The 24874-nt window shown below is 41.8% G+C and overlaps 6 protein-coding genes across 9 annotated transcripts in view; 2 read left to right on the plus strand and 4 right to left on the minus strand.

Annotated features, from left to right (window-relative positions):
- The window catches only part of slc2a9l2 (solute carrier family 2 member 9, like 2), a 38653-nt gene extending 38206 nt beyond the window's left edge, over positions 1-447 (plus strand). The window contains exon 12 of the mRNA XM_085923375.1: positions 173-447. Coding sequence (XP_085779501.1) covers positions 173-262 — 90 coding nt within the window. The 3' untranslated portion in view covers positions 263-447. The remainder of the gene's footprint in view (positions 1-172) is intronic.
- On the minus strand, positions 441-1867 carry drd5a (dopamine receptor D5a). The gene has a single exon (XM_085923377.1). The coding sequence runs from the start codon at positions 1809-1811 to the stop codon at positions 441-443; it is 1371 nt and encodes a 456-aa protein (XP_085779503.1). The 5' UTR covers positions 1812-1867.
- Positions 1868-4386: 2519 nt separating this feature from the next.
- Positions 4387-10724, minus strand: otop1 (otopetrin 1). The gene is made up of 6 exons (XM_085923371.1): positions 9263-10724; positions 8793-8929; positions 8630-8688; positions 8422-8552; positions 6211-7106; positions 4387-5506 (listed from the first exon to the last, which is right to left on the minus strand). Exons 1-6 carry the CDS (start codon positions 9645-9647, stop codon positions 5336-5338), a joined length of 1779 nt encoding a protein of 592 aa, XP_085779497.1. The 5' UTR covers positions 9648-10724; the 3' UTR covers positions 4387-5335.
- A 594-nt stretch (positions 10725-11318) lies between these two features.
- Positions 11319-14764, minus strand: tmem128 (transmembrane protein 128). 3 transcript variants are annotated; one of them, XM_085924342.1, is made up of 5 exons: positions 14612-14764; positions 13135-13267; positions 12849-13010; positions 12570-12678; positions 11319-11613 (listed from the first exon to the last, which is right to left on the minus strand). In XM_085924342.1, exons 1-4 carry the CDS (start codon positions 14712-14714, stop codon positions 12579-12581), a joined length of 498 nt encoding a protein of 165 aa, XP_085780468.1. In that variant the 5' UTR covers positions 14715-14764; the 3' UTR covers positions 11319-11613; positions 12570-12578. The 3 variants fall into 3 exon arrangements, with proteins under 3 accessions (XP_085780468.1, XP_085780467.1, XP_085780466.1); XM_085924341.1 differs by lacking the exon at positions 11319-11613 and adding an exon at positions 11631-12458; XM_085924340.1 differs by lacking the exon at positions 11319-11613 and having other exon boundaries at positions 12498-12678.
- A 1068-nt stretch (positions 14765-15832) lies between these two features.
- lyar (Ly1 antibody reactive homolog (mouse)) lies at positions 15833-18278 on the minus strand. Of its 2 annotated transcripts, XM_085924440.1 has the most exons (9): positions 18209-18278; positions 17795-17938; positions 17603-17717; positions 17407-17514; positions 17186-17269; positions 16706-17024; positions 16508-16567; positions 16199-16284; positions 15833-16081 (listed from the first exon to the last, which is right to left on the minus strand). In XM_085924440.1, the coding sequence occupies exons 2-9, from the start codon at positions 17914-17916 to the stop codon at positions 15944-15946; spliced, it is 1032 nt and encodes a 343-aa protein (XP_085780566.1). In that variant the 5' UTR covers positions 17917-17938; positions 18209-18278; the 3' UTR covers positions 15833-15943. The 2 variants fall into 2 exon arrangements, with proteins under 2 accessions (XP_085780566.1, XP_085780567.1); XM_085924441.1 differs by having other exon boundaries at positions 16706-17006; positions 17795-18271.
- On the plus strand, positions 18220-23776 carry zbtb49 (zinc finger and BTB domain containing 49). Its single transcript, XM_085924439.1, has 10 exons — positions 18220-18514; positions 18825-19004; positions 19202-20289; positions 20369-20415; positions 20491-20564; positions 20704-20786; positions 20875-21036; positions 21200-22909; positions 23168-23223; positions 23326-23776. The coding sequence occupies exons 2-8, from the start codon at positions 18853-18855 to the stop codon at positions 21904-21906; spliced, it is 2313 nt and encodes a 770-aa protein (XP_085780565.1). The 5' UTR covers positions 18220-18514; positions 18825-18852; the 3' UTR covers positions 21907-22909; positions 23168-23223; positions 23326-23776.
- Positions 23777-24874: the final 1098 nt, after the last annotated feature.

Here is a 24874-nt window from a genome sequence, read left to right on the forward strand (position 1 = left end):
CTATATTTCATAGAATGTGCTCTTTAGAAATATTTCCACTTTCTACATTGGTCATACATTAGACAAACCTTGCAGAAAACATTGGTTTAAACGACACTGACTCTGAACAAATCAACACAGACTTCACTGGTCATGAAAATTGACACCAATTTTTTTTTTTTTTTTCCCTCAGTACAACAATATTACATCACACATGAGGCAAAGCGGCAGCAGTCTGGCTGGATGGGCGCAGACACAAACGTCCTGCCCCAAGTGTCCATGAGCAAGTCACAGAATCGAGCCCAAAAAAAAGGTAACTTTAGGGTTACAATGGAATGGAGTGTGACCTTGAAAGCTTACGAAAACACCTAATGAATTGAATTTTTGACCTGCCAGGATGAGAATGGAACAATAAAGTGACCACCAGTACATCCAATAACGCATGGTGAGGAGGCAAGGGGTTAATGTAATCCATTGGGTGTGAATGGCGACATCCTGTCGAGACTGATAACAGCTTCGCAGTCCTCCAAGTCACACACGGAGTCGGTGGCGTTGTCATTGTTGACAGTGAGCTGTGAGATCCTGTCAAAAGTGTCCTCACATTCCACTACATTGGGGATCATGTTGACATAAGCGTTGGCCATCTCCTTGTGGAATGTGGTGTCTTGGTTGTAGGAGACCAGCTCGTTGCTGATGTTAACAATTTCTACGGGCGTGCTGAAGTACCGACAGCCCAACAAATTGGCGAAAGCTTTCCTGAACTCGGCGTTGAATGCGTAAATGATGGGGTTCAAAGATGAGTTGGTCCAGCCGAACCACACGAATACGTCAAAGGTGGTCTCGCTGACACACGGCAGGCCCGCGTCTTGGTCCGAGGGCACCTTGTCGCAGAAGGGAACCATGCAGTTGAGGACGAAGAAGGGCAACCAGCAGCACACAAAGACACCCATAATCACCGAAAGAGTTTTCAACACTTTGGTTTCCCGCTTAATGGAGGTTTTTAAAGTGTTGTGGTGTTGGCACTCGAATCTGTTTGTCCGACAACTTTGCGCGTGTTCTGCAGCTCTCTCCAGAGAAGCTATTCTCCGAATTTGGATTTGAGCAATCCGGTATATTCGAGTGTAAGTCACAATCATAATTGCCACAGGGATGTAGAAACTAATCAAAGATGAGGAGATGGCGTATTCTCGGCTCAAGCTGGAGTCACAGTTCTCCTCCGGCTGCAGGCGACCTACAGAGGCGTTGCTAGTCTTGGCCACGCCCCCGCTGGCTTTGTGCCAGTTGAGCTGGACCGGTATGAATGAAATGAGCAGCGACAACGTCCAAGTGATGCTAATCATGACGAAGGCAACTCTCTGAGTCATTTTCCTCTCGTAGCGAAATGGACTCGAGATGGCCCAGTATCTGTCCACGCTGATGATGCAAAGGTTAAGGATGGAGGCGGTGGAGCACATGATGTCAAAAGCCACCCAGATATTGCAGAAAGTGCCAAACGGCCAGTATCCCGCCACCTCCGCCACAGCCTTCCAGGGCATCACCAGTACAGCCACAAACAAATCCGACAGAGCCAGGGACACAATAAAGATGTTGGTCACTTTTGTCCGCAGGTGGCGTGAGCGCAAAACCGCGGAGCATACTAATATGTTCCCCAGCAGGGTCCACAAGATGAGGAGGAAAAGCAAACACCCTGTCACGGTGCGCAAAACCACGCTGTCCCTCTCACCGTCGTTGGTCGCCTCGGATTCTGTGCCGTTCCACATGGTCTCCCTGAGTGGCACCGGCGCGAGGTCAGTCCCTTGCACCGACGACAGATACTTGGCTGGGATTTCCATGTGCGCAGCCTCACGTCAGAAAAAATCAAACAAATAAAAAAAAAAAAAAAAAGGACGGCCACGCTCATTCACATCGCAACGTAGCCACAGTGTGCTGCGCGCGACGCGTCAGTAGTGACGGAAAAGCGTGTTGAAAGTGAGCGCCTGGCGCACAGCACAAAGATTGGAACTCAGCACGCATCGGCGAGTTCATTTTGCAGCGTTGCCGGACACGATCCCTTTTACCCAGCCACCCACTCACTCACTCACTCACAATGCGTGAGAGTGCCGAAGAATTTCCCACAGTGCATCCACGAACCAGTCAGGTGCGTCACGCCCCTTTTGGGTGTAGTACGCACTGCGTTAGAAAAGGGGTGTGGGGAAACCTGCAACAGGGTTTTCTCAGAAAATATGTGCTTTGGCTCAATGAAGGAAAGAAAACAACACAACACCAAAGAACTGTCCATGGTGTCCAGTTTGACGCTGCGTTTGGAACGGTTTCATTTCAGCGTGTCTGGCTTGAGGTTATTTGGTTGGAGTCATTTCTTATACAGCACTCCCACGTATGATTATGTATATGTTGAATACGTTGAAGATAGCTGGGTCAAATTAACCCAACTAATTAGACCCAACTTCCTGGGTTGGTCCAATTTTCAATCTGGCAGTTTTAAGGGTAGAAATGGACATTTATCGTGGACATTTCTTCTGCTCCATCAGGATTTACAATCTGGTAACTGCAGTGAGAATAAAATACCAATATTATAGTAGCAGGTGTGTGCATTATTCAACATTTTCTCCTGGTAATTCAATTTGGGGGTGTTAGACATTATACAATAACTTTTAAGGGTGATATTTGACTGAAACCCAGAGCTTGGTGTAAATTGTTTCTCGAGCAGTGTGCCTCTGCATGGTGCCTCAGGATGTTACCCCCCCGCCCCCTCTCAAAAGACACATTGTGTAGTCTAATAACGTATCCTCTCTCAAATGGTCAAATTTTTATTGAGAGGTTTAAAATCAAATTGCAGGGGCGTGCAAAGGGCGAGGGTGCGAAGGACGGGGTCAGCCTCCACAAAACTATGAAGGTCATTTGACGGTCCCAAATGGAGCTGAAATGGCAATTTGTGTTTCGGAACAAATTCGAACACAGTCAAACAAGAGTGTGCAGCATGCACATGAAAGACAATCTAAAAAATATCACAACTGCAATGAAAGAATTCCCACAATGGGCTCATCACTTAGAACTGTCAGGTGCACCACCTCTCCTTTGTGTGGAAAGAAGATGTGAAGAAGAGAAGACTACAAAATCTTTGTTTTACAGTCAAATAGGGCAGAGCTGAAAGGCAAAGTATCTACAAAACAAACAAAACAAACAATGAGATGTGAGGAACGCTGCAACATTTCCAGAGTTTGCTCTTTCACACAAGGACACTCCTTCTCACCCCCCACACACGCACAAACAAAATAAATAAACACTCGAGGCTTAGTTATTTCCACTTGAGGTGAGTGTCTAACCCCTCCGGCATGTATCACCGTGCACACATCCATGCAATGACAGGAGTGATAGAGTCTAGTGCAGGAAAGTTAATCACAAAAGTAAACAACAGAATAGAGCAGATACACTTGACAATGATGAGAACATTCAGGAAAATTCAATGTGCCATGTGAGATCATCAGGTGTGCCACAAGACATGATCCAATTTCGGAATTGAATTTCTATCAAATAAAACATATATCCAAATTTTTTGATTTGGTTTCTTTGTGCTTCAGCTCCCAAAAGGTTGGAGGAGACATGCAGGAAACACGGTGAGACTTGTCGAGAGCTGTCCATGGTGTTGAAATTGACATTACAGTACTTATGTGCCGCAATGTGCTCAGCGTCTGGACGGGAGGTCAAATAGGCTTTTTTTTTTTTGTGTGTGCGCATTTGCGCTATACCCGCAGGTGAGTCACTTCCACACACAATGACGCCCTGCGTCGTCCGCACGTTTACGCCATAGCAGCCAACAAGTCACCAGCTTGGCCACGTCACTGCTATTTTTAGCCTCCTCTGTGTGCTTGTCATATCGGTCTGACACTACGTCAAAATAATCCCCCCCGGACACCCAATGTCAAATTCTCAGGAGTAATCTAATCTCGGATGTCTGGTCAAGAGGCAGTGCACCAAACATTTAAGAAAAACTGTTTGTGAAAAGTGAAAATGTGAATGATAGGAGGTTGTGAACCGAACGTCAAGTCTGAAAAGGTTTTTCTTCTGAGTTACATTACCTGAAAATTGATTTTTTTTTTTTTTTACTGTAAAAGCGTTTGTATTCCAATATCGTAAAATTTTGACCAAAAAAATGCTCTGTTGGACAAAAAAAAAATTACACAACAAATCATCTGGCAGTGAAAAATATTGCATTGAGTATTATGTACAATACTTGTCTTGGTATTATGAATTTGTTTTGTCCAATGCCCAATTGTATTTTGAATTTGAATGCTCTGGTTCTATTTACTCGATTTTATCTGCATGCACGCTTTATTTAGTTGGACGAATTGAACGCTAACTACAATAAGTGGCGACATCGTGTGGTGGTTTTGTTTACTAAGAAGTGAAATGTCAGAGACCCGAGTCCCAGTCGACAACTTTGTATGACCAAAAACTAATATTTATTTCGTGACTACCGTAAAAACAATTTCACTTGAGCACCAGTTCATGTGACTTGCACAAAGATCCCGTCTCAATGTTGAATTGATGATTTTAAACACAAGCAATATATTCATTGAAAAACAAAATTGACATACATGTTGGCACTTACTGAGATGATGGTAGGTAGCACCTGAGTGAGAACTTTCACTGGACATCAATTCATCTACTATATACACAATCGCAAAGGTGTGTTAGCCCACAAATTTCCGGCTAAGTATCCAGAAGTAAGACACCGAACCCCCAACGTTGTGTGAATTAAAGATCCGTTGTCCTTTCTTGGCAATATATATACATCACGTGGTGAATAAAATTATAATTGTAAATGTTGACTACTTTAAAGACAGAATAAACTTTTCACCTCAGCATCTGTGCTTTCTCGGATATTGCGTTTATATTTCAAATGATGTCAAAGTTTTTAAAACACCCTGCACTTGGTTCTGAGTTGAGATTTGAACTTTGCTCCACTAAACTCCCACCATAATAAATGAGAACAGCATCCATAAATAATATGCATATTTGAAATGCATATCACTACGGGTCAATACGTGCACATTTGCACAATCATCCATGAATAAAATAATGAGTGCTATGAAACCATTTTTTCTGGTACGTTGACGCTTTGAGAATACAATCAGGTGTACGTATGCGTCGCATAGCGTAGGATTTAATCAAAAGCCTACTGCAGTGTGACAACCAAACATATGAGGCTTTTTTGTGAATTAATTTGGGAATTGTTATTCTTCGAGAATATTTTTTTTTTTGGTCACGATTTCCTTTCAAGACTGGTGAATTATGAACCATGCTGGGAATCACGCCGGGAAGCATTATGATGTATTGTCCAACTTGGGCTTTTCCGTCAGACGCGCCGAAAGACCTCAAATAGAGAAGCGACCGAGTGCATGCGATAGAAAAGGTTTAAAGGAACCGCAAAATTGAGAGTTGTAGTCCATGTACTGAAACCGAAGGCTTCCTGTTCCAACCCATTTTCGTACTGCGGCCGACAGCCAAAGGCGGGGAGGATCCACAGCTGGGGGGGGGGAGAAGAAAAAAAAAAAGACATTTATTTAGTATTCAGCTCTCTCTGCCAAAAGATGAATAATAACATGTTTTCCTTCAGCCAATGTTACATACGCCTGAAGATTTAGAACAATCAACACTCCTTTTCCCTATGCAGAACCGAAAAAAAAAAGTTTCCAGTGAAAACATCCACTCTGCTAGAAGTAACAAAACACCTGGATGGAAAAAAAAAAAAGGGCAAATTTTCGAGTTCGAAGAATTGTTGAACGAAGAGCAAGGCACATCTATAGTTTGAGCTGCAAAACAAAGAAAGCCTTTCATTGAGATACAGCTCAACATAGGGAAACTGATATCTTGGCTCAGTCAGATAGCATCGAAGTTCACCATAAGCGTGCCGACGCATTTATTCTTCCAGAGCTTGATTCACTTTGTAGTGTCCAAATGTCCGTTCAGAGTTAATATCGACCGATAACTGGAGAGATATCTCTTACCATTTGGCAGAGCCAGCTGCTTGTCCTCATACGATTTTTTTTTTTTTCTACGTTGAATGAACTCGTGAATAATAGCTGCTCAGCCCTGGCAAACTCGCTAACAAAGAACTATGTCGAAGCGAATTGAGGAATGTTTTTTTTTGGGGACAAAAATACTGCTTTGGCGCCATCTCGGTTTCACGTCACAACAGTAGTAATCTTAAAATGCCGACATGCTTCTTACCGAGATGTTGCACATAATCAAGAAGATGGCGATATTCTTCAGGATTTGCCTCTTGACATTTGGAGCGTCGGCTACTTGGTTTCCAAAAGGTTGTGGCACCTCGGCTAATTTGTACACCTGTCCGCTCTCTTCCTGCTCGTTCTCCACGGCGACGCAAGCTCGCTCCGGTGTGTCGTAGGCTCGGTTGAAGATCCCATCGTAAGGTGGGGCCAAAGAGGACGTCACTGAGAAGATTTCAGACGAAGCCACTAATTCGGGGTCACCCCGCCCGGTGTCGTCCTGCCGGCGGTAGAGGGATTCTACGATGAAGAGGTTCTGGATGCACTTCTCTAAGACCACAAGCAAAGAATAGACCAAATTGGTCCAGCGATACGGCGGACTGCTGTCGGCTCCCAACACGGCTACGATGCTGCACCAGGACATGAACCAGGAGCCGATAGATGATCCAAAAAGCAGTTCTGTGTCCAGCTGTCTGGAGGGGTTCTTCGAGGTGTCCGGTGCCATGCGATCCGCTCGGTATATGAGCAAACCCGAAGCGCAGGCGGCGCACATAAACGCCAGCATGATGATGCCGTAGATGTAGAACATGGAAATGGCCGAGCGCCGAGTTGGAACGGAACCTTCCATGTGTGTTATGTAAACCACCAGAATCCCGATGGTACTGGCCAGGGCGACTAGACCCAGAACGGGACCCAAGGTCAAACCTTGGGTTTTGGTAGCTAGCCGTTTCTGATTTGAAGAAAGGTCAATGTTCCTTCCAATGTTCTTCCACATGACAAAGAGCATGGCGGAGACAAAGATGTGGTATTCGATGTTGAAGGGATACAGATAGTAGAGGCTGCTGGAGAACATGGAGCAAGTGCTGGTGGTGCAGTTACAGTGAGGCTCGGCGTGAACTGAAAAGTCAAACGCATACGTCATGATTTCAGGATGGCGACACTGAATTATGAATGTTAATTATGAACATAATCATCTCTATTCGTTCATTGTGACTCATTCTCGTTGGTTTCGGTAAGGGTGAACCGCAAGCATCACGGATGTCATGTTACCGGATTCAACATTAATTGTTCGGAGTACACTTCATTTTTTTTTTGTTTCATTTCCTCCTCAATTATCTTTTTATCAATTATGTGTTAATGCGAGCATAACATTCCAAGAAGATTAAAATTCTTCTCAAATATCTTCATTCAAATAAAGCAAAATGACAAGCTTATTTATCACTGATGCTGATGAGGGCAGGGAGGAAAATTGAGCTTGAGCTTATAATTATCAGAAAGAAGACAAATTCCCGCTTTGCCAAGCCATGATTATTACTCCCACAAATAATTTCCTTCTTTTATTTGCCCCTCCCAAACTTTCAACTACCTGTTCTTTAACTACCCCGCAATGGTTGCATCCCTCCTCACAAACTCAGCTATGTGTCCCCAGTGACCGCAACCCCCCCCCACGGTCACCCCAACAGCCCTGCACCCTTTAATTAAAAAGCGAACAACAGTCAGGCTGACAGTCAGCCGGATATGAGGAGGAGTAGCTAAACCCCACAACCCCTCGGCTTAGATGTATCAGTTACTGTAATTGCAGCACCCTTGGGAGTAAGTAGCCTGGGATAAAGCCGTGTGAGGTCAAGCAGCGGGTGGGGGGGGGGGGGGGGGGGGGGTCGACCAAGGAGGGTGCCCGTGGCTGAAGTGTGTAGTAAAGCCTTGGGAGGGAGCCTCAGCACAAACAGCGCGTCTCCTGAAACCTAATCAAGTGACTTTGGACACCAACAAGTCCTGCAGGGTTGGCGAGCTCACCTGCCTTCCCCTCTCTAACCCTTCCTTTTTTTTTTCTTTTTTTGCTTCCACTCACACTCTCAATTGAACTATTGTACTGTTCATCTATGTCAGGGGTATCAAACTTTGGCCCGCGGGCCAAATATGGCCCGCAGTGTAATTGTATTTGGCCTGCGAAGACAAATTTGTGTCAATAATAAAATTGCAAATTGTCTTTAAAAAAAAAAGATGTAATTTTTATTACCATTCATCTTTTTTTTACTAGTCCCAGATTCCAATCTAGTTAATTATCAGTTTACTGTATATAATACGAATGTATACATTTATTTGGGTTATAATTGCCCTTCGAAGGAAACTATGAATACGATGCAGCCCATGACAAAAATGAGTTTGACACCCCTGATTTATGATTTATTATGATTTAACGATCAAGCCTTACCTATAGTGAGGTTTCCATAGCCCAGGGCAGAGAGCCTTCTATTATGGTTGTTCAAGAAGTGCTCGGCTTCTGACATCACACCATTGGCCCAGAGTAAGAGGTTGGTAAAGACTGCATGGATGACACCAAATCTGGGGAGAAAGGGGGGGCAAAGTGTTGATAAAGTTCATGATGACAGCTAGAATGTCACGTGCTATCATAAACATACCTCTCTAATGTTTCAAAACGCTTGATGACATCCTTGATGTGAAACCAAAGAAAGTGCACCTAATCAAAACCACAAAGAGAAAATATGAGACAAAAGAGCACATAATGATGAGACCTAATATTCGCTTAAATTCCACTGGGAAGTATGATTGTTTCAAATTTACCTGGGCTATAGTGTGGCTCGCATGGATGACAGGATATACCCCAAGAATGGCCGACACACAAGCTTGATACCCGACATAATATCCGATACGGAACACGTCCATAATCATTGAGAGAAGTGCAAGGAGAGTCAAGCCACCTTTGAGAAAATCAGAAATGACGTCAATGTCTCATGCAACTGCAGTCAGTATATGATTAAAAATACTGAACAGAAAATTCCGGCATTTCTGGCTTTGACGAAATAGTTACTTTTTTCAGCTTTTGCAGAATACTATGAATAGTTATTGCAGAGAGGTGAAATCAACTCTACATACATAACAGCGAATCTGAGAAGCAAGATATTTCCGACCTTGTTTTCCAAAAAAATATCTGCTACAAGAATGAATCATGAAAAAAAAAAAAAAACCAGCTCCTAGCATTCCAAAATTCCCCCTCTAATGGCATTCCAGTGTAGGCTTGTTGTAAAACTCACCTCTGATCCAGCACGTGGTGGCATGGACGTCTTTCTCAGTGCGAGTATTCTTGTGTCGAGTCCGCACCAGCATGTACCACAACATCCAGACGAGTTGGAGGATCATGAGGCAGGTGACAAAGGACAGCAGGTGGTCCTCTTTGACAGAAGAGCTGTGGTGGGCCAGGGCCAGCATGAGCGCCGCTCCAATCAGGAGCAAATTGGTCCCGTATTGTCCACTCAGGATCTCCGCGTTCTTCCTCGGATAATCTTGGGCCAAATTTAACTTCAGCTTGGTCCAGATCTTTTTCTCATTCTCCGAGCTGGACGACGAAGAGGAGCTGTTGCAGTATTTGTTCAGACACATGACATCCAAGCTGTTGGGTTCTACCATGGTGGGAGACATGGTTCGATAGAACGTGGGCAAATGGGTCAAAGAGTCAAAGAAGCTGAAGGTGTCTCTGAAGGGCTCTCAGGTGCACTCTTGTAATAGAGTAAAAATACTTTCACCTCCTCTATGCTTGACTAGTTATATTTCTGTCAACTTTCACTTTTGCACCACTACATTTCCTACCTGTCCAAAGTGAGACATGATGGAATTTACGATGGAAGCGCCTACTGCCTACACATTTGCAGCAGCAGATGCTGACAAAGATAACCGCAGTTATCATGAGTTTCTTTGGGGCATAAAGTTAAGGCCAGCCTAACATGCGCTAAGCTAACTTCGCTCATTAACCGAGAGCAAACGCACCACTGAAAAAAAAAAAGAGACTAAAATAAATACAAATTGAATTCAAATAAAGAAAACAATAAAAATTAGAATTACTAGTAGCTTTAATTTTTTTCTACTTTTACATCCACTTCCAAATTAAGTACATTTAATATTACAAAAATGACTTTTGAATAATAATTTTAAAAAAAAACTTTAAATAGACCAGCTATTAATATTTCTTACTCGAGTAAAATTCCACCAAGTGATCCTAACTTCTACCACAGTTACTTTGTCAAGATATCGCCTTAACGAACTTAATACAAGACTCCAAAAACGCTTGTTCAGCTACCACTTGCCACTGCGGTATATCCTAAAAAAAAAAAAAGTGGAAACGCTCTTGCCGCATGTCGAACCCTGATCACAATCACGTAATTATCCACAACGTCAAAGTTGGAATGATGTACACATCCGGCTATTGATTGCATCTGTTTTCTCAGAGTTTGCTGCAACCCGTCCCATGTGACGATCAGGTTCTACACGAGATCATTGCTGTTGAGGAGTTCCAAAAGCTGCTAAGACCCCATTCAGCTCCAGTTGCAAGCGCGTCTGTGATGGTCATGGTGGTAGTTCGCAAGGCTTTCAAGATGGGGGGGTCATATGGAGGGATTCAAAGTGGGCTTGTACCAACGAGCGCATGTCCGAGGGGATAAGTATTTGACTTCAACCAGGGTGGGGGATTAAATTTGTCAAACAAAAGGTGGGTGTAGTTGGAACGTGATTAGTGGGGCGTGAACTTTAGTGGGATATTCACTGCCTTTCGTGGGTACTCTTCATAATTTGTTCCGTTTACCGCAATTCGAGATCTGATTTTTAAAAATCATCTAATGTAGCGCAAAAAATGATGATTGCTTATTGAGGTTATTTTTTTTTTCAAACACCTGAGACGTGAAACATAATATGCGTCATTTGGCCAACGCGTGACCGCATGCGTCATTGCGCACGTCCGTCCATTCGCTTCCCTGTGGGAGTTGTTTACGTGGTTGCTGTTTGTTGCTTGTTTTGTTCACACTGCTAAATCAACTTTGTTTTCTTACTTTGAGCTCAGACCAATTTCTCAGCAAAAACAAATAAATAAATAAATAAATAATGGCAGCATGCTCTGATGATGTGGTTTCCAAGAAGCGCGTTCCCAGTGACTCTGATTGATTAATTTATTCATTACCATTTGTCGACCTCAAGGGAGGAGGGTGGCGGACTTAGAAACACACTACATCCGATTATTGTCAACTAACTTAAATGAACCACTGATTATGTCTGAACATGTTGATGACATTTTCAAATGATTAGATTAGTTCGTTTGTATTCAAGCTTGGAAGTCACAGGATTTCATACATAACAAAGATTTTGCAATACCAAATTAAAAAAAGGGGGAGACATTTAAAACACATTGGCTGATCATTTAAAGTTATTCAAATAGAGATGGCTCTAAATATCAAAAGTAGTGTGTTTATTAAAAGAACAAAAATACACTTAATGGAGTAGAAACATTCTTAAAACACAAACTGCGTGCCATGAAAAGGAACAATTAATGAATTCCATCAAGCTGCTTTGGTCAAATGTTCCAGGAGTCCATCATTTCTTTGAAGACCTTTGTGCATTGCTGGTACACAAGAAAAAAGTGGAATCGGTTTTAGTTGAACGCATTAATGTGCTTTTCCAACTAAGGTTGTGTAAAAATTCTCATTTTAGCATCAACTTATCAGTGTTGTACAGAGTTTGGAAGATTCATTGGAATTCTCCACACGTTGTGTCTCGGCTTTAGCTTTATCATAGCATTAGCAAACAGCTGCTCAACTACACCGGAGACACCCGCACGTCAGCAATAATAACATTCATTTTATTAGAAACAGCTGTCTGGTGTTTGGATAAATGTGTTCCTGGGATTTAGAGTACAAAACAAACACAAGTGGGAAATAAGGAGAGGTGAATTTATATCCGACCCCTGGAAAATACGGTCTACACACTAAGCAATGGGAATAAAGTCTTTCAATAATTGCACTGGCGCTCCTCCGCCAGTCAATGAGAAATGGAATTGACTTAAGCCCACAGGTCCTGAATACAAATGGACTGCAGCAAATATTCATATGAGAACAAAGCAAACAACGTCAAGGCAGCGAACGTAAGCGCAGTAATAATATCAAGCAAGGGAGCTCATGTGAGGGAACAAAAATAATACAAATAGCTCAGGTGATTGATCCATGGTTGCCTCAAAAACAACACAATTATGTCTTTCACAAAACTGCTTTAATGTGATGGTAGTAAGCAAGAATTAAGATATGCAACCCAAATGAAACAGTCTTGAAGTTCTTCAATCAGTGATTTACGGTAACGTAAAAGTTTCCTCAAGGTTATGAGACCAAGTATATTAAAGTTGGGAGTTAATCCATGGAGCTGAGGTGGCTGAGGAAGCAATGTGAGAGGACTTCATTCCCGAAAGAACTGTCGCTTTGTGGGATGAGATTTGGAACACAGATGTAAAAAAAAAAAAAAAAAAAAAAAAAAAAAAAAAAAAAAAAAGCTTGGTCACTCAGGTAGAAAAAAAAAAACAAATCTTACTTGTCATGTTCATCCAAGCATAGAAACCAGCATGACCACACCCATGAACTGCGTGAGGAGGATGAGCGGAGTGAAGAAGGACCAGACTGGCCATAGCGCAATGTTAAAGCTGCAAAGACATTTTTAAATATTAGCAATTTAAAAGACAAATTGCAAATTATTTGTCTGGCTCATGTGGCCAACTAAACAAATGTTGGAACTGACTCAATAGGGCCTCCTGCTGGTTACTGTCTAGTATTACACACACCTTTAACATATAAACGTTTTTGTTGGATATACCTGCACGATGCGGCAATAAATGCAGCAGTGGTGATGGGAGGGATTGCAGGGTACTCTTGGTCATAGTGCACGATTCCTCGGAACCACTCCAAATAGCCAATACAGAACATGGCCAGGCACAGGCTAATGGCAAGGAGCAGCAGGCCCACATTAAACCACCAGCTAAAAAAAAATAAAACAGTTTCACATCATCAAGCAGAATACTTTAGGTGTGAATGGGAGAATCTTGATGGGATTTTTTTTTTCTCTCTCTGACATTTTAGTCTCTCACTCAGAACTCATTCACCTCTTGATGTCATCATTCGCAATGATGTTGGGAAAGAAATCCGCATAATACGTGACGCCTACGGCTGCCAAAACCCAGAAGACGGAGTGCTTGTTGATTGGAGGGACAGGTCGGACATCTTTTTCTTCTGAATCTGAAATATATTTTCAAAAATGTTTACCATTTAATTTCAATTTTGTACACTGATTCCAAGGTGGCTTTAAAATAGATTTTTGCTGAAAGATTTCTTACTGCTTTGGGAAGTACTTATCTTTATTTGACATTGATTAAGTGGATTAAACATATCATGGGCAGCTGTTGGCTGCTGAAAACGTGAGTACCACGCTGCACTGCTCACAAAGAACTCAGTGGCCTCGAAAGGAAGTCAGTCTCCGTATTAAATGAAAGTGATCCCTTTTGGCTTGCCTCTTGTACAAGGTAAGACTATGCCAATGTGTTTTGTCAGTACCACTTGATAGGTGCAAATTGTCATACTGATTTTTGATAACGATGCCACTGACACTTATCAAACGTAGATTTGAAAGAATGCACAAACAATTTGCAACAAAAATAATCACATTTCTATTCCAAACACACCAATGAATAAAGATGATTAAGTTCCTGTGGAAAATAGTGTGAGCGTGATTTTTTTTGTTCAAATTTCTACTGCTTCAAGGTCATTGCTCTTGTTTTGATTTCTGAATGTGCATATGTGATTCTGACCCTCAGTCCAAGGGCACTTCTAGCGCTAAACAACTCAAGGCCAGAATCTTGACATTTTCCTTTATTGTGTATTATGCCTATAATATACAGTGGATACCCGATAGGGACTGCAAAGGCCTCCGTGGATACTAAATGATGATAAATGTAAAAGTGGCCTTGTTGCATCTTTGCATTTTCTTGAAGCCAAGCCGAGCCGAGCCGAGCCAAGCCAAGTTTATTTGTATAGCCCTAAATGACAAGGAGTCTCAAAGGGTTTCACATCGACAAACAATTGACAATTATTCTCAAAGCATCCCCCGATCTTGATCTCTGATCAAGCGGCCCTTGGAAGAAAAACATTGGGCATTGACAGAGAGATGACCCCAGAATGAAAGAGCAATCCTATGGGCATGGTTACAAAGTTGACAGTGTTCGCTCTGCTAAAATAATCAAGAATTGCTGGACTTGAGCCAGTGACGGTCACAAAGACAATATTGTTCACTACGAGAAAAACCCATTCAACTTTTGCAATGTCATATTGTGCTGGTTCTATGAGATGTCTGCTTGTCATGTGGCACAATTTATTAAACACCACCACGACATGTAGTTTGACGTGCGTCATACAAGCCCATGTGCGTACGATGACGATCCACCAGTTTTTTTGTTGTTGGTTTATTTACTATATAAACAGAAGTATTACTCACCAGAACAGCAACTCGGGATAAAGAGTGCACACTTAGCCGTGAAGAAAAGAAGAGATAGAACAAGTTGCAAGAATCTAAATATTTCTACTCACATTTTTTGTCTTCGTCGGGCGACGAAGCTCCCGTCTGCATGAGTAACTCGGCATTTTTTTGGAATCTTTTTCTCAGCGTTGCGAATTCACTGTCATTCAGCATCTTGCACAGCGATCCTCAGAAACAAACGAATGGCTTCCTTCCTGTTTACGTCGCGCTTCGTGACGTCACTGAAAGCGACTGTTGTAGTTTTTGTGTTCCGAAAAGGAGCGAAGAAAATCGGAAATTCATATTTTGAAATATATCTATTTTTTTAATATACATTTTAAAATATATATTTTTTAATAGAAAACAGCTGTCATCTGCCAGCTTTCAACGTTGCAAAAAAGATACAGCACTATAATTGGCATAATTTTGTAAGTCTTTAATGTATTTGTTTATTTTTCTGGGAAGAACCTTAGGTTAATTGATGTTAACTCTGTAAAGTAATTGTGTAGACATGTGGAAAATATCTTAGGACCCTTTTAAACGAGCATCACAAATAGTACCTACATATTGGCCATGTATAAGAAAACCCTGCAAGGTAAATAATATGGAGCAACATGAACACTTAAGGGGTGGAAAACATCAGTTTACTGCTAAATATACATAGCAACATCTAAAAAGATTTGTTTTGCAACTAGGTAAAGCTAAACTTTGCATGTTCTTGGTTATTCAGCACAATACACTATACTCTAGGACAGAAAATACTATTTTAATACTGTCACACTTGACAGCTCCGCTAATACCCTTAGTATGCAATATACAATTTCAGATAAGCAGAACAATGAATGAGCATCAGTGTTAGAGCAGCTGGGATTAGCAAAGCTTCATAAAGCATATTTCCTGCTGTAGCTACCTGTGTGTGTTTCTGTGCGAGTGTGTGCACGCAAGTGTGAAGGCTGCTCATTCCAGCAGCGGAAAATCGGACTGCATCAAAAATTCACCTTACGCTTCCACCATCTTCTATGGAGCTTCTGTGTTGCTGGCCAAGTGAACCTCAATGTGGATGCCGAGGAATGTGCATTAACTTTGTTCCGTGTGAGAGTCAAATTTACCTCAGGTGCAGCTCTCTCGTTTCCCTTCCCCCAAAGTAACATCCAATCCCAAGGATAGGGTACCGATTCCCACCCTTGGAATGTTGAGCAAAGCAGCTAACTCAACATTTGTCATTTTCTGTGTGAATGACATGCTCGACAGTAATATATCGACAGTGGCCTCTGGAATGAGTACAAAACGACTAAGAACGACAAATGGTTTTATTATCAAGATCCTGTCACTATTAAAAGATGGAACAGTGAACCAAGGCAATCGTTTTGACCCAACATGCCATAGAGGTTGAATATGCTAGTTTAATTTACAAGTCTAACTCTGTCCTTCAAAACTCTAAATTTGGGATTGTGATTGATCTTGTGATTAAAAAGTGCAAGGACCTCCTCTTTTGTCTTGAAATTGCCATCAGCAGTGATTGAGAAGTAGGCTGCCAGGACCTGCAGAGAGGAATTCATTCTATCATTTTATGCTAGATACATTTTGCAAAATAATTCATCATCAAAATAAATTGTGGTCAGAAGGAAAGAGCCACTTTAATCAGGTCAACATCTTACCTTTTTCCTGAGTTTCTTCACTGGCAATTCCTGATCAGGTGAATTCTTCAAAACTGCTTTGATTGTTTCTTTCCATTTGAAATTGCCTAGGTGTTCAAAAACAATTATCAGCCACTGAAGCACAATTACAGTTGTCTATAAAAGCAGATAACTGCATCCAGGGCAAGACAAATTGCGACAGTTTTTTCGCAGTAAAAAACCCAATTTAATAGTTAACTTGGCACTTTCCAGGATTTACATCTTGTTCAAGCCATTTCTGAAGGAAGAATTTAATGTGACATACAAAAAAAACTGCAGTATTGATCATACCTTTGACAACTACTTGATCCTCACTCTGTTCCGATACAGCGGTCTCTCCCGTTTGGTCATCTGGGAGAAATCAGATAAAATATTGTATCATGCATTTACAAATAGATTCAAATGACATCAGTATTTGGCTTCTTTCCATAATTGTCCACATATAGTGGACATGTACGTTGGACTTGTGTAGACCATGATAAGACTCACTTTTCATCCTTTTGTTGGACACTTGCTCAGAAGCACCATTTTGGTCTTCATTCCCATTTTCGTCACAAGCCCGTGATCTCTTTCTGTCCTTTTTTTTCTTTTTGGCCACCTGCTCTTTCTCAACGATTGCTATTTCTGTCTTTTTGGATTTAGTTTTGGTTTTCCGATTTAGCTCTTGATGGTCTTCTTGATGCTCTTGTTTTGCATGCTGCTTCTTTTTGCCTCCATGGCCATTCTGTTTTTCTTTAGTATCACTATCAACTTTGACTTCAGTCGGCGTTTCCTTCACTTTGTTTTTCTCCTGGGGTACATTAGGGGGCTGTCAGGTTATAGAAAATTAACAGTTATTTCCCCCCAAAAATCTTCAACAAAACTTGGAAACAATGCAAGGAATACTTGTACAATTTATATGTAAATATTGTTCGATCTGGTGAGTAAAGTAAAACAATAGTGGGCAAACAAATATCTACTACCACTTACACTGTCTGACGATGAATTGAGAATGTTCCACACTTCTTCATGCAGGCTTAGGCTGGTAATCTTAAAACAGTTTTCCATCCAATTCTAATGGAAGGATTCACAGTGATTAGATAATAGACACCGAGGAGGTATATTTACCCACATGGTCATTCATACAAATATCAAAACAAATCATGTCCCTTGACATTAAAATGCCAATATTTTCAACATAAAGCACCCACCTTAAATTTGGTCTTTTTTCTTGGGACATTGTCATGTGCAACGACTTGCTTGAGCACAGCTTTCAGACTAGCACTTACTCCAGGTTTGTTGATGGCTTTGTTGATTTTCTTGAGTAATAAAGTGATGACATTTGAGTACACAAGTTTCTTCTGAAATGATACAACTTCAAAATCAAGGTCGGAGGTTGACTTTTACCTCAATCCATTGTTGCTGTTTCACCTCCCCTTTGTTAGCTTTTGCCTCAAAGTTTTTACCTCCATATTTCTGGTCCTCGCTGATGCATTTGATGTGATTTTTGTAGTCATCACCCCTTCAAAGCACAAAACAATTTTACAAGGCTGTGCAAGTTTGGGAAAACTCAAAGGAAAAAGGGACATCGACATTTACCCGAAATCTTTTCCACAGTCAATGCAGGACACAGCCCGGCATCCCTGGCACTTCAGCACGTGTTTTTCTACCTGGTTTTTTTTCAAGGTTTGGCCACAAGCGTTGCATGTGAAGAACACCATGATGAATGACTTCTCTGTCCACCTACGCGTGGATTAAATAGTGAGCACAATATCGCCTTTGCCGACGGCTTGTAATCTCAGTAATATAGAAACACTAAACGCTACAAAAGATGGACCTCCTCTCTACAGAGACCCAGCTAATGCAAAATCGATAGCCAACAATACTTAAATCGAAATGCTGCAATCAACTAGATAAAAAAAAGTCACGATTTAAACCAGCAAGAGGTTAAATTATCACGGGTTCTATAAAGAATTCCCCACAATGATCCACCAATGTAGCTGTGTAGTTTACCAAGACACACGTTTTCTTGACTGAACATAAAATCGCTCCGCTATTAATCTTCCGAAAGTGTACACGTAATCAAAACGAAGGTTCCGCCCTGTCTTACAAAGCTACTTTTCGGTGTGACGTTGAGGCGGCGGTGTTTCTGTTGTAGTTTTCTCATTTACACACAATTAGGGGCATTTTTACGTGTATAATTTTATTGACAAAAAAAAGACAAACGTTGCTTTTATCAAGAAATGCAAACTGTAGCAGGAAGTGAGGCAACAGCGGTGGAGAGGTGACCGATCGTCCAAAGAAACCACCAAATGTTCAGTAGGTTGTTCCGAGTACAACAGTAGCAAAAAAAATAATAATCATAAAATAGATTTTCATTCTTGACAGATAACATAAGTGCGTGAATTAGTTCTGTTACAATTCGCAGGTTTGGCAAAGCTTCGTAGATAGCATGCTAGCTGTCTATTGATTGATGCTAATATAAAAATACAAAGCGACAAAACCAAACGCCGTTGTTTATGTTGTATGTCATGCTGTAAAATTCCAATGTTGTATTGTAAACACATAAATGGTAAACTAATGTATTGTCTGTCATTGACTTTACGGTTGTTCTCTTCCCTTCCACCAGCTTTGAACGCTTGTACGGATGAGTGAGCATGGACACACTATCCAGCCATAGTTCCTACTTGCTGCAGCAGCTCCAGGAGCAGAGGATTCAGGGAATGCTCTGTGACTGCATGTTGGTGGTCAAAGGGGTCTGCTTCAAAGCCCACAAAAATGTACTGGCTGCTTTCAGCTCTTATTTCAGGTATGTAGTACTTACTCATTGCTACATCAAGTTACTTGTGCAAGGAATTCCTTAGTTGGTGTTGCCAAATTGACACAAGTGCAAAAAGGTCAAATGCACACATCTATAATTACTTCTATTTGCTTATTCGGGTGACATCTTGGCCATGTAATTGGACTATGAATCATTGAAATCCTTTGCTTATTTGATCTTTGCAGATCTTTATTCCAGAATTCCCCCAGTCAGAAAAACGAAGTGTTCAACTTAGTTATCCAGGATGTCAGTGGCATTGGCCAAATATTGGACTATATGTACACCTCCCATCTTGACATCAACCAGGATAACGTACAAGCTCTCCTTGACATCGCTCAGTGTTTGCAAGTTCCCAACGTCCAAAGCATGTGTAACACTTTCCTTAAGCCTTGCCCCCCAGCGGTGGAAATCCCATCCTTTTCTCTCCCAGGCATGCTGACGTCAGAGCACGACTGCCTCCTGGGTAGCAGTCTGCCAACTGATGTTGACCTCCACTGTCCCGCTGAAGTACCCAGACCTGGCTTCATGGAGCAAACCAAACGAATGGCTATTTCTATGCCCAACGCCAGCTCAGGTGACTCAAGTAGCAGCATCCAGGCACCTGTAGAAAAACACTTAGTCCACGGTTACAAGCTCCGTGATTTCTACAGTAAGCAATACTTCAAGCAAAGTGCCATTCAGGCCTCAAATCAGGGTCCGGGACCTTCCATTGTCGTGGAAGAGTCCCAGTGTCAGCTCGGACTCACCCAGGGAGGCAACCAGTCGCATTTGTGCTCAGGAAACGCAATTCAGCCCGCCCCGCCTTGCACATCTTTGGCAGCCGACAAGAATCACGTGGCCGCGTTGACACCTTCGGATAGTTTGAACACCCCAAGCTCTGACCACGCAGACGCCATGCTCAGTATGCCCGTGCGTCCAAAGAAGACGGTTTACCTAAAGAAATACAACTACCTAGGTTCTCAAAAGGCATTAGAGGAGATGTTTGCAGAATCGGTCAGCGAGCCCATCCTTAATTGCCCCAAAGAAGATTCCGTGGCCCAGATTGTGGCTCAAGAAGCCCCTGTTGAAAACCTTGTGAATGTCAGGGAAGATGCACCCAAGACGCCATCAGATGTAGAAATCCCCAGACCACCACCCACAAACCAAGAGGAGCAAGGTTTGCAGATTGCACCAGAACCACCGCAGCAAACGGGCCACAAATATTCTTGCAACATGTGTGGGAAAGTCTTCAAACACCCGAGCAACCTAGAGATGCATAAACGCTCGCATACAGGTTAGTCCATGTCAATTTATTTTGTTAGCCAGCTTTGTTGTTGTAATAATTCTATTTTTTTTTTTTTTTTATGTTACAGGCGAGAAGCCATTTGAGTGCAACGTTTGTGGGAAGAACTTCTCACAAGTATGATCAAATAATTGCATTTTGGATTTTTTTGGATTGTTTTGCTGTAGTGGCATAACTGTTGTTTGTTCCCAGGCTGGAAATTTACAGACACACTTGCGACGACATTCTGGAGAGAAACCTTACATCTGTGAGTTATGTGGCAAAAGGTAAACAGCCTCACTCAAACTGATTTTTCTCTTGCGTTAACTCTGCCACTGCTGGCCCCAAATACAGAATTAGAAAGTGTGCGTATGTTGCATCAGGAAAGATATCCATCATAAATAAATATTGTTTCTCCCCCCCTAGCTTCACTTCATCCGGGGATGTCCAACGTCACAAAGTGGTGCACACAGGAGAAAAGCCACATCTTTGTGATATATGCGGTCGAGGTAAATGATGCGTCCAGTTTCATTTTTGTGATTGATGACCTGAATTAGATATTTGTCGTCATTGAACTTTACTGTTCACATTGGAAAGGATTCAACAACTTAAGCAATCTCAAAGAACACAAGAGGACACACGTCACAGACAAGACGTTTACGTGTGACCAGTGTGGAAAATCCTTCAACACGCACAGGAAACTTTTGAAACACAAAGCTTGCCACGGTGGCGACAAACCACACAGTTGTGACACCTGTGGTAAGTCTGCATCTTTTTTTTTTGATAGCATCACATCCAACCAGGCTCAGCATTTTTCTGAAGCTGAGCTTCAGACCTGGCTACTGTGATGTCATTTTCAGTTGTCAAAAAATGTTTAGGGTTTAAGAGCCATGCACTGATCGTACGTTCTCCACCTGTGCAGGGAAATGCTTCATTGGCTCAGGGGACTTGCAACGTCACATCCGCTCTCACACTGGAGAAAAACCTTACCTCTGCAACACCTGTGGGAAAAGCTTCACTCGCTCAGCCATGTTGAGAATACACAGCAACATGCGCTGCAAAGGCGTACCAGCCGATGGCGCCGTCACACACAACTCTGACCAGACTTGTAGCCCGGATGCAGCTGTCTCGCTTACCAAAAGTGTCTGCCAGGATGATGGCGCAAGCGAGCAGCCTTTTCCTGCTATCATGCCTCACGCAGGACTTGAGAAGCCTTCACCACCTACCCCAACACCCCACGTTGAGACAACACCTCTGAGTGTCCATCTTAGTCCAGCTTCTACTCCAACCTCCCTTCCAGAACTGCGCTCCCTTGTCCCACATCACCTCCTCGCTTCCTCCCACCAGGACAAGAGCACGGCGCTACCTGGCCCGGATCACATGAAGCTGCTCAAACCGCACGGCTCTCAAGAGGTGGAATACGGGCCTTACGCCGAGACCGGACCTATGGCTAGTGAGATGGGGAGAGGTGGGTTAGGCAAGCCTTACCTGTCTGTTCAAGACAATTGCTGTTCTACTCGCTCCAGTAGTGGCTTATACCGGGCCAGTGAAGGTAACTTCATCTCAAGTGTAACTCTCTGGGGTCTAGCGATGAAAACCTTGCAGAATGATAATGAAATTGATCAATAACGCTCGGAGCAAAAGACACTCATCTTGGGAAGTGCGTCCGAAGATACTCTCAGGTGGTATGCTGAAATGGTGTTACAGATTTGAGTTTTTACCTTTTTTTATTCTTTTCTTGGCCAACAGCAACTATGCATACAATGTACGTATTTGCTCACAGTTGATTGACTCAACCTGCTGTTATTATTTATTTCATAATTATTATCCACTATCTTTTATGTCAGCAGTTTCTGCTAAGGCAGAAGGGATGCTTGTCATCGATATGCGCCATGTGATTGGCTGGTTACTAGTCGAGTTGTACTATGCCTCAATCAAAATCAACTGTGATGGGTTTCGGTTACTAGAGTTCTAATGAGCACCAGTTTTATAAAAACATGGATGTTTCTACCCAATATAATTGGTGTATTAATTAGTGTGGTTAGGGCATATCCATCCAATTTAAGCTGCCTTATTTTAAGACTCATAAGAGGAACAAAATTACTAGGCAAACTCGTAGCATTCCAAAATGCTATAAATTCCTATTATTATTAATAATAATAATAAAAGAGAAAACTGCTGATATAATATAGACGGACGTTTCTGCAATAGGCAATTTCAGTTGATGAGTGCTGAGTGAAGCTTTTGCAGACTAATTTGTGGAATAAACCTTCTAAAAGCAAAACAAGATGTTGACATATTGTCTAGCACGACATCAGTTCTGCAGCTTCAAGCTTTCTGAGTCTGACTTGAATGATGCTCGGATGTGTTGAGAAGACTTACTAAAAAGTCACGCCCACTTTATGCAACGTCCACATGGACATTTTTTGCTGTTCAAGCCGCACCTATTTTCATGTTATTTTTGTCTCTAAATTCCACAATATTTTTGATGGGTGATGAAAGTAAATCGAGGGAGAAGAAAGAACACTTTATTCGTCGGAAGGAATGAGCGCAGAAGATGCCAACGCGCATGCTCAAAGCTACGGGAAACAGGAAGGAGAACTCAAACATCAATGTACCTCCTACTTCGACGGTAAGTCATAATTTTTCTTCTTAATGTACGAGTAAGCGCGACACTTTTAAAATGCGTGACGTATTATATTAATTAAACTTAAAATGCATTATTTACCATTCGTTTTATGACTGCTTTTGGGGCTATGTGTTTCTGTTTTCACCTGTCGCAATCCCACGAAAATACCATTTGCAGCTCTTGGCAATAATTATAAAAGTATAAAAGATTTTGTCCTGGACAATGACAGTTTGAGCCATGTATTTTTTTTTTCCTGATCAGATCAAGCATCAGAACAGCTGATTCCCTCCACATGCCCACCTCGTCACATAGACATGGTAATATTTACATTAAAATATTGTAAGAAATTGATATACTGTTGCATAAATGTAGCATTGCCATAAATATATAACAAGACTTCCTTTTTTTTTTTCTTCCAGTGACCGAGGCCTACACACTTAAGGATAAAGTATTCTTCTCTACCCGTTACTGAATTCCAATGTTGTATTAGGCTCAAGTGGATCACCTTGCTTACATCCGTGTGGACAAAATGAGTGAAACTAAAGAGCTGTCTGAATTTCAGCGTGGTTCTGTAATAGGATGTCACCTTTGCAACAAATCAGTTGATGAAATTTCTTCTCTCCTGAGTATTCCAGAATCAACTGTAAAAGATGTCATTGCAAAGTGGAAAGTTTCAGGACCGTCAACAACTCAGTCAAGAAGTGCCAAACGACCCAAAATTGCAGAGACTAAATAGCATCAGCAAGTGAGCTACACCCTGCTCACTCAAATCATTGATTTTCATATCTTGTATATGACCTTAAATATTGCTTCCTTGTTGTCTTGCAAAAAAAGCACATTGAATTAAAATACTTATCAAATAGTATACTACTCATGAAGTCAAGAACTTTCTATGTAAGGTTATGAAATGCTGAAAAAGGGCTCTGGAACCAAAGTAGATAACAGATGGTTTATCTTTTTCATTTTAAGTGATAAAATACAGTCGGACACACCATGAACACATCCAATGCTTCAGTTACAGTCTATTTGACTGCTCGTCTCTTCCTCCTATTGTCTGTTGCTCTCTCTTTCTCTTCTTTCCCATCAGGCTACAGTTAATCTCGATTATGTACGCCGTCTAACTGGTGCGGGACGAGAGCGGCGCTATTGGCATTTTACCCAGAAACATTTCAAAGGCACATCTTTTATTTTGGTATCTACTGTAATTATGGTTCATTGCCATCAATGGCATATGAGGATAGACTTCATTATTAATTGAGTGTGACATGATTAAATATGTTTATGTTCTTACTCCTTGTAAATATACGTTATGGCAGGGGTTTTTCTTTTCTTTTTTTTTTTTTTGCTCTTAATTGGCTTTGCTCTAAATCAACATCAGAGAGTGAATAGATGAGCTTTGGCAGCAATTGCAGCTGAGCAGTAATTGCTGCAGGGTTGTGGAGTGTTCCGTTGTTGGATGAGATGGATAAATGGCTGACCCAGTCTCTACTATAATTTCTCAGTGAGTCTCAATATAAAATGGGCTTAGGCAAACGAGAATGATTGTTCCTATACTGCTGCTTTGCTCTCATTCAATCTATTCCTATGTGAACACATTCAGCTCCAGCTTGATGGAGGATACAGATCTAACCAAAAGGATGTCATCGACTTTTTCATCTGTCCCCGTGCACATCCATTTAATGGTGAACGTACGAGCCAATCGAATGTAATGACTCTCTGATGCTTAGACAGCCCCCCCCCCAGGCAGTGTTTGTGTATACGTGTGTGTGTGCAAAAGATAGAGAATGGTGGGATGAACAAAAATGAAACTGGAATCATGGCGGAGATGTGGTCAAATTACTGTCTGAATGCTTTGCACTTATTGGAATCCTATCAGACACTTCCATTCTGTTTTACTCACACATGCACATTTAATGGCAAAAAAAATGGAGCTCTGCCTAGCCTACGGGGATTTGACAATTTGTAGTC

Source organism: Syngnathus leptorhynchus, chromosome 11 (assembly GCF_054491065.1).
Source record: "Syngnathus leptorhynchus isolate UIUO chromosome 11, UIUO_Slep, whole genome shotgun sequence".
NCBI lineage: Eukaryota > Metazoa > Chordata > Actinopteri > Syngnathiformes > Syngnathidae > Syngnathus > Syngnathus leptorhynchus.

Coding starts and splice junctions, on each gene's coding strand:
- drd5a (XM_085923377.1), bottom strand. CDS start 1,811: ATGGAAATCCCAGCCAAGTATCTGTCGTCGGTGCAAGGGACTGACCTC.
- otop1 (XM_085923371.1), bottom strand. CDS start 9,647: ATGTCTCCCACCATGGTAGAACCCAACAGCTTGGATGTCATGTGTCTG. Junction 8,930..9,262: donor CACCACGTGCTGGATCAGAG/GTGAGTTTTACA, acceptor ATTTTCTCAAAG/GTGGCTTGACTCTCCTTGCA. Junction 5,507..6,210: donor TGATTATGTGCAACATCTCG/GTAAGAAGCATG, acceptor CCCCCCCCCCAG/CTGTGGATCCTCCCCGCCTT.
- tmem128 (XM_085924342.1), bottom strand. CDS start 14,714: ATGCTGAATGACAGTGAATTCGCAACGCTGAGAAAAAGATTCCAAAAA. Junction 13,268..14,611: donor GCCCGACGAAGACAAAAAAT/GTGAGTAGAAAT, acceptor AATATATTTCAG/ATTCAGAAGAAAAAGATGTC. Junction 13,011..13,134: donor GCGAATGATGACATCAAGAG/GTGAATGAGTTC, acceptor ATTTTTTTTTAG/CTGGTGGTTTAATGTGGGCC.
- lyar (XM_085924440.1), bottom strand. CDS start 17,916: ATGGTGTTCTTCACATGCAACGCTTGTGGCCAAACCTTGAAAAAAAAC. Junction 17,515..17,602: donor AACAGCAACAATGGATTGAG/GTAAAAGTCAAC, acceptor TTATTACTCAAG/AAAATCAACAAAGCCATCAA. Junction 17,025..17,185: donor TCAATTCATCGTCAGACAGT/GTAAGTGGTAGT, acceptor ATAACCTGACAG/CCCCCTAATGTACCCCAGGA.
- zbtb49 (XM_085924439.1), top strand. CDS start 18,853: ATGGACACACTATCCAGCCATAGTTCCTACTTGCTGCAGCAGCTCCAG. Junction 20,416..20,490: donor GTGGGAAGAACTTCTCACAA/GTATGATCAAAT, acceptor GTTTGTTCCCAG/GCTGGAAATTTACAGACACA. Junction 21,037..21,199: donor ACACAGTTGTGACACCTGTG/GTAAGTCTGCAT, acceptor CCACCTGTGCAG/GGAAATGCTTCATTGGCTCA.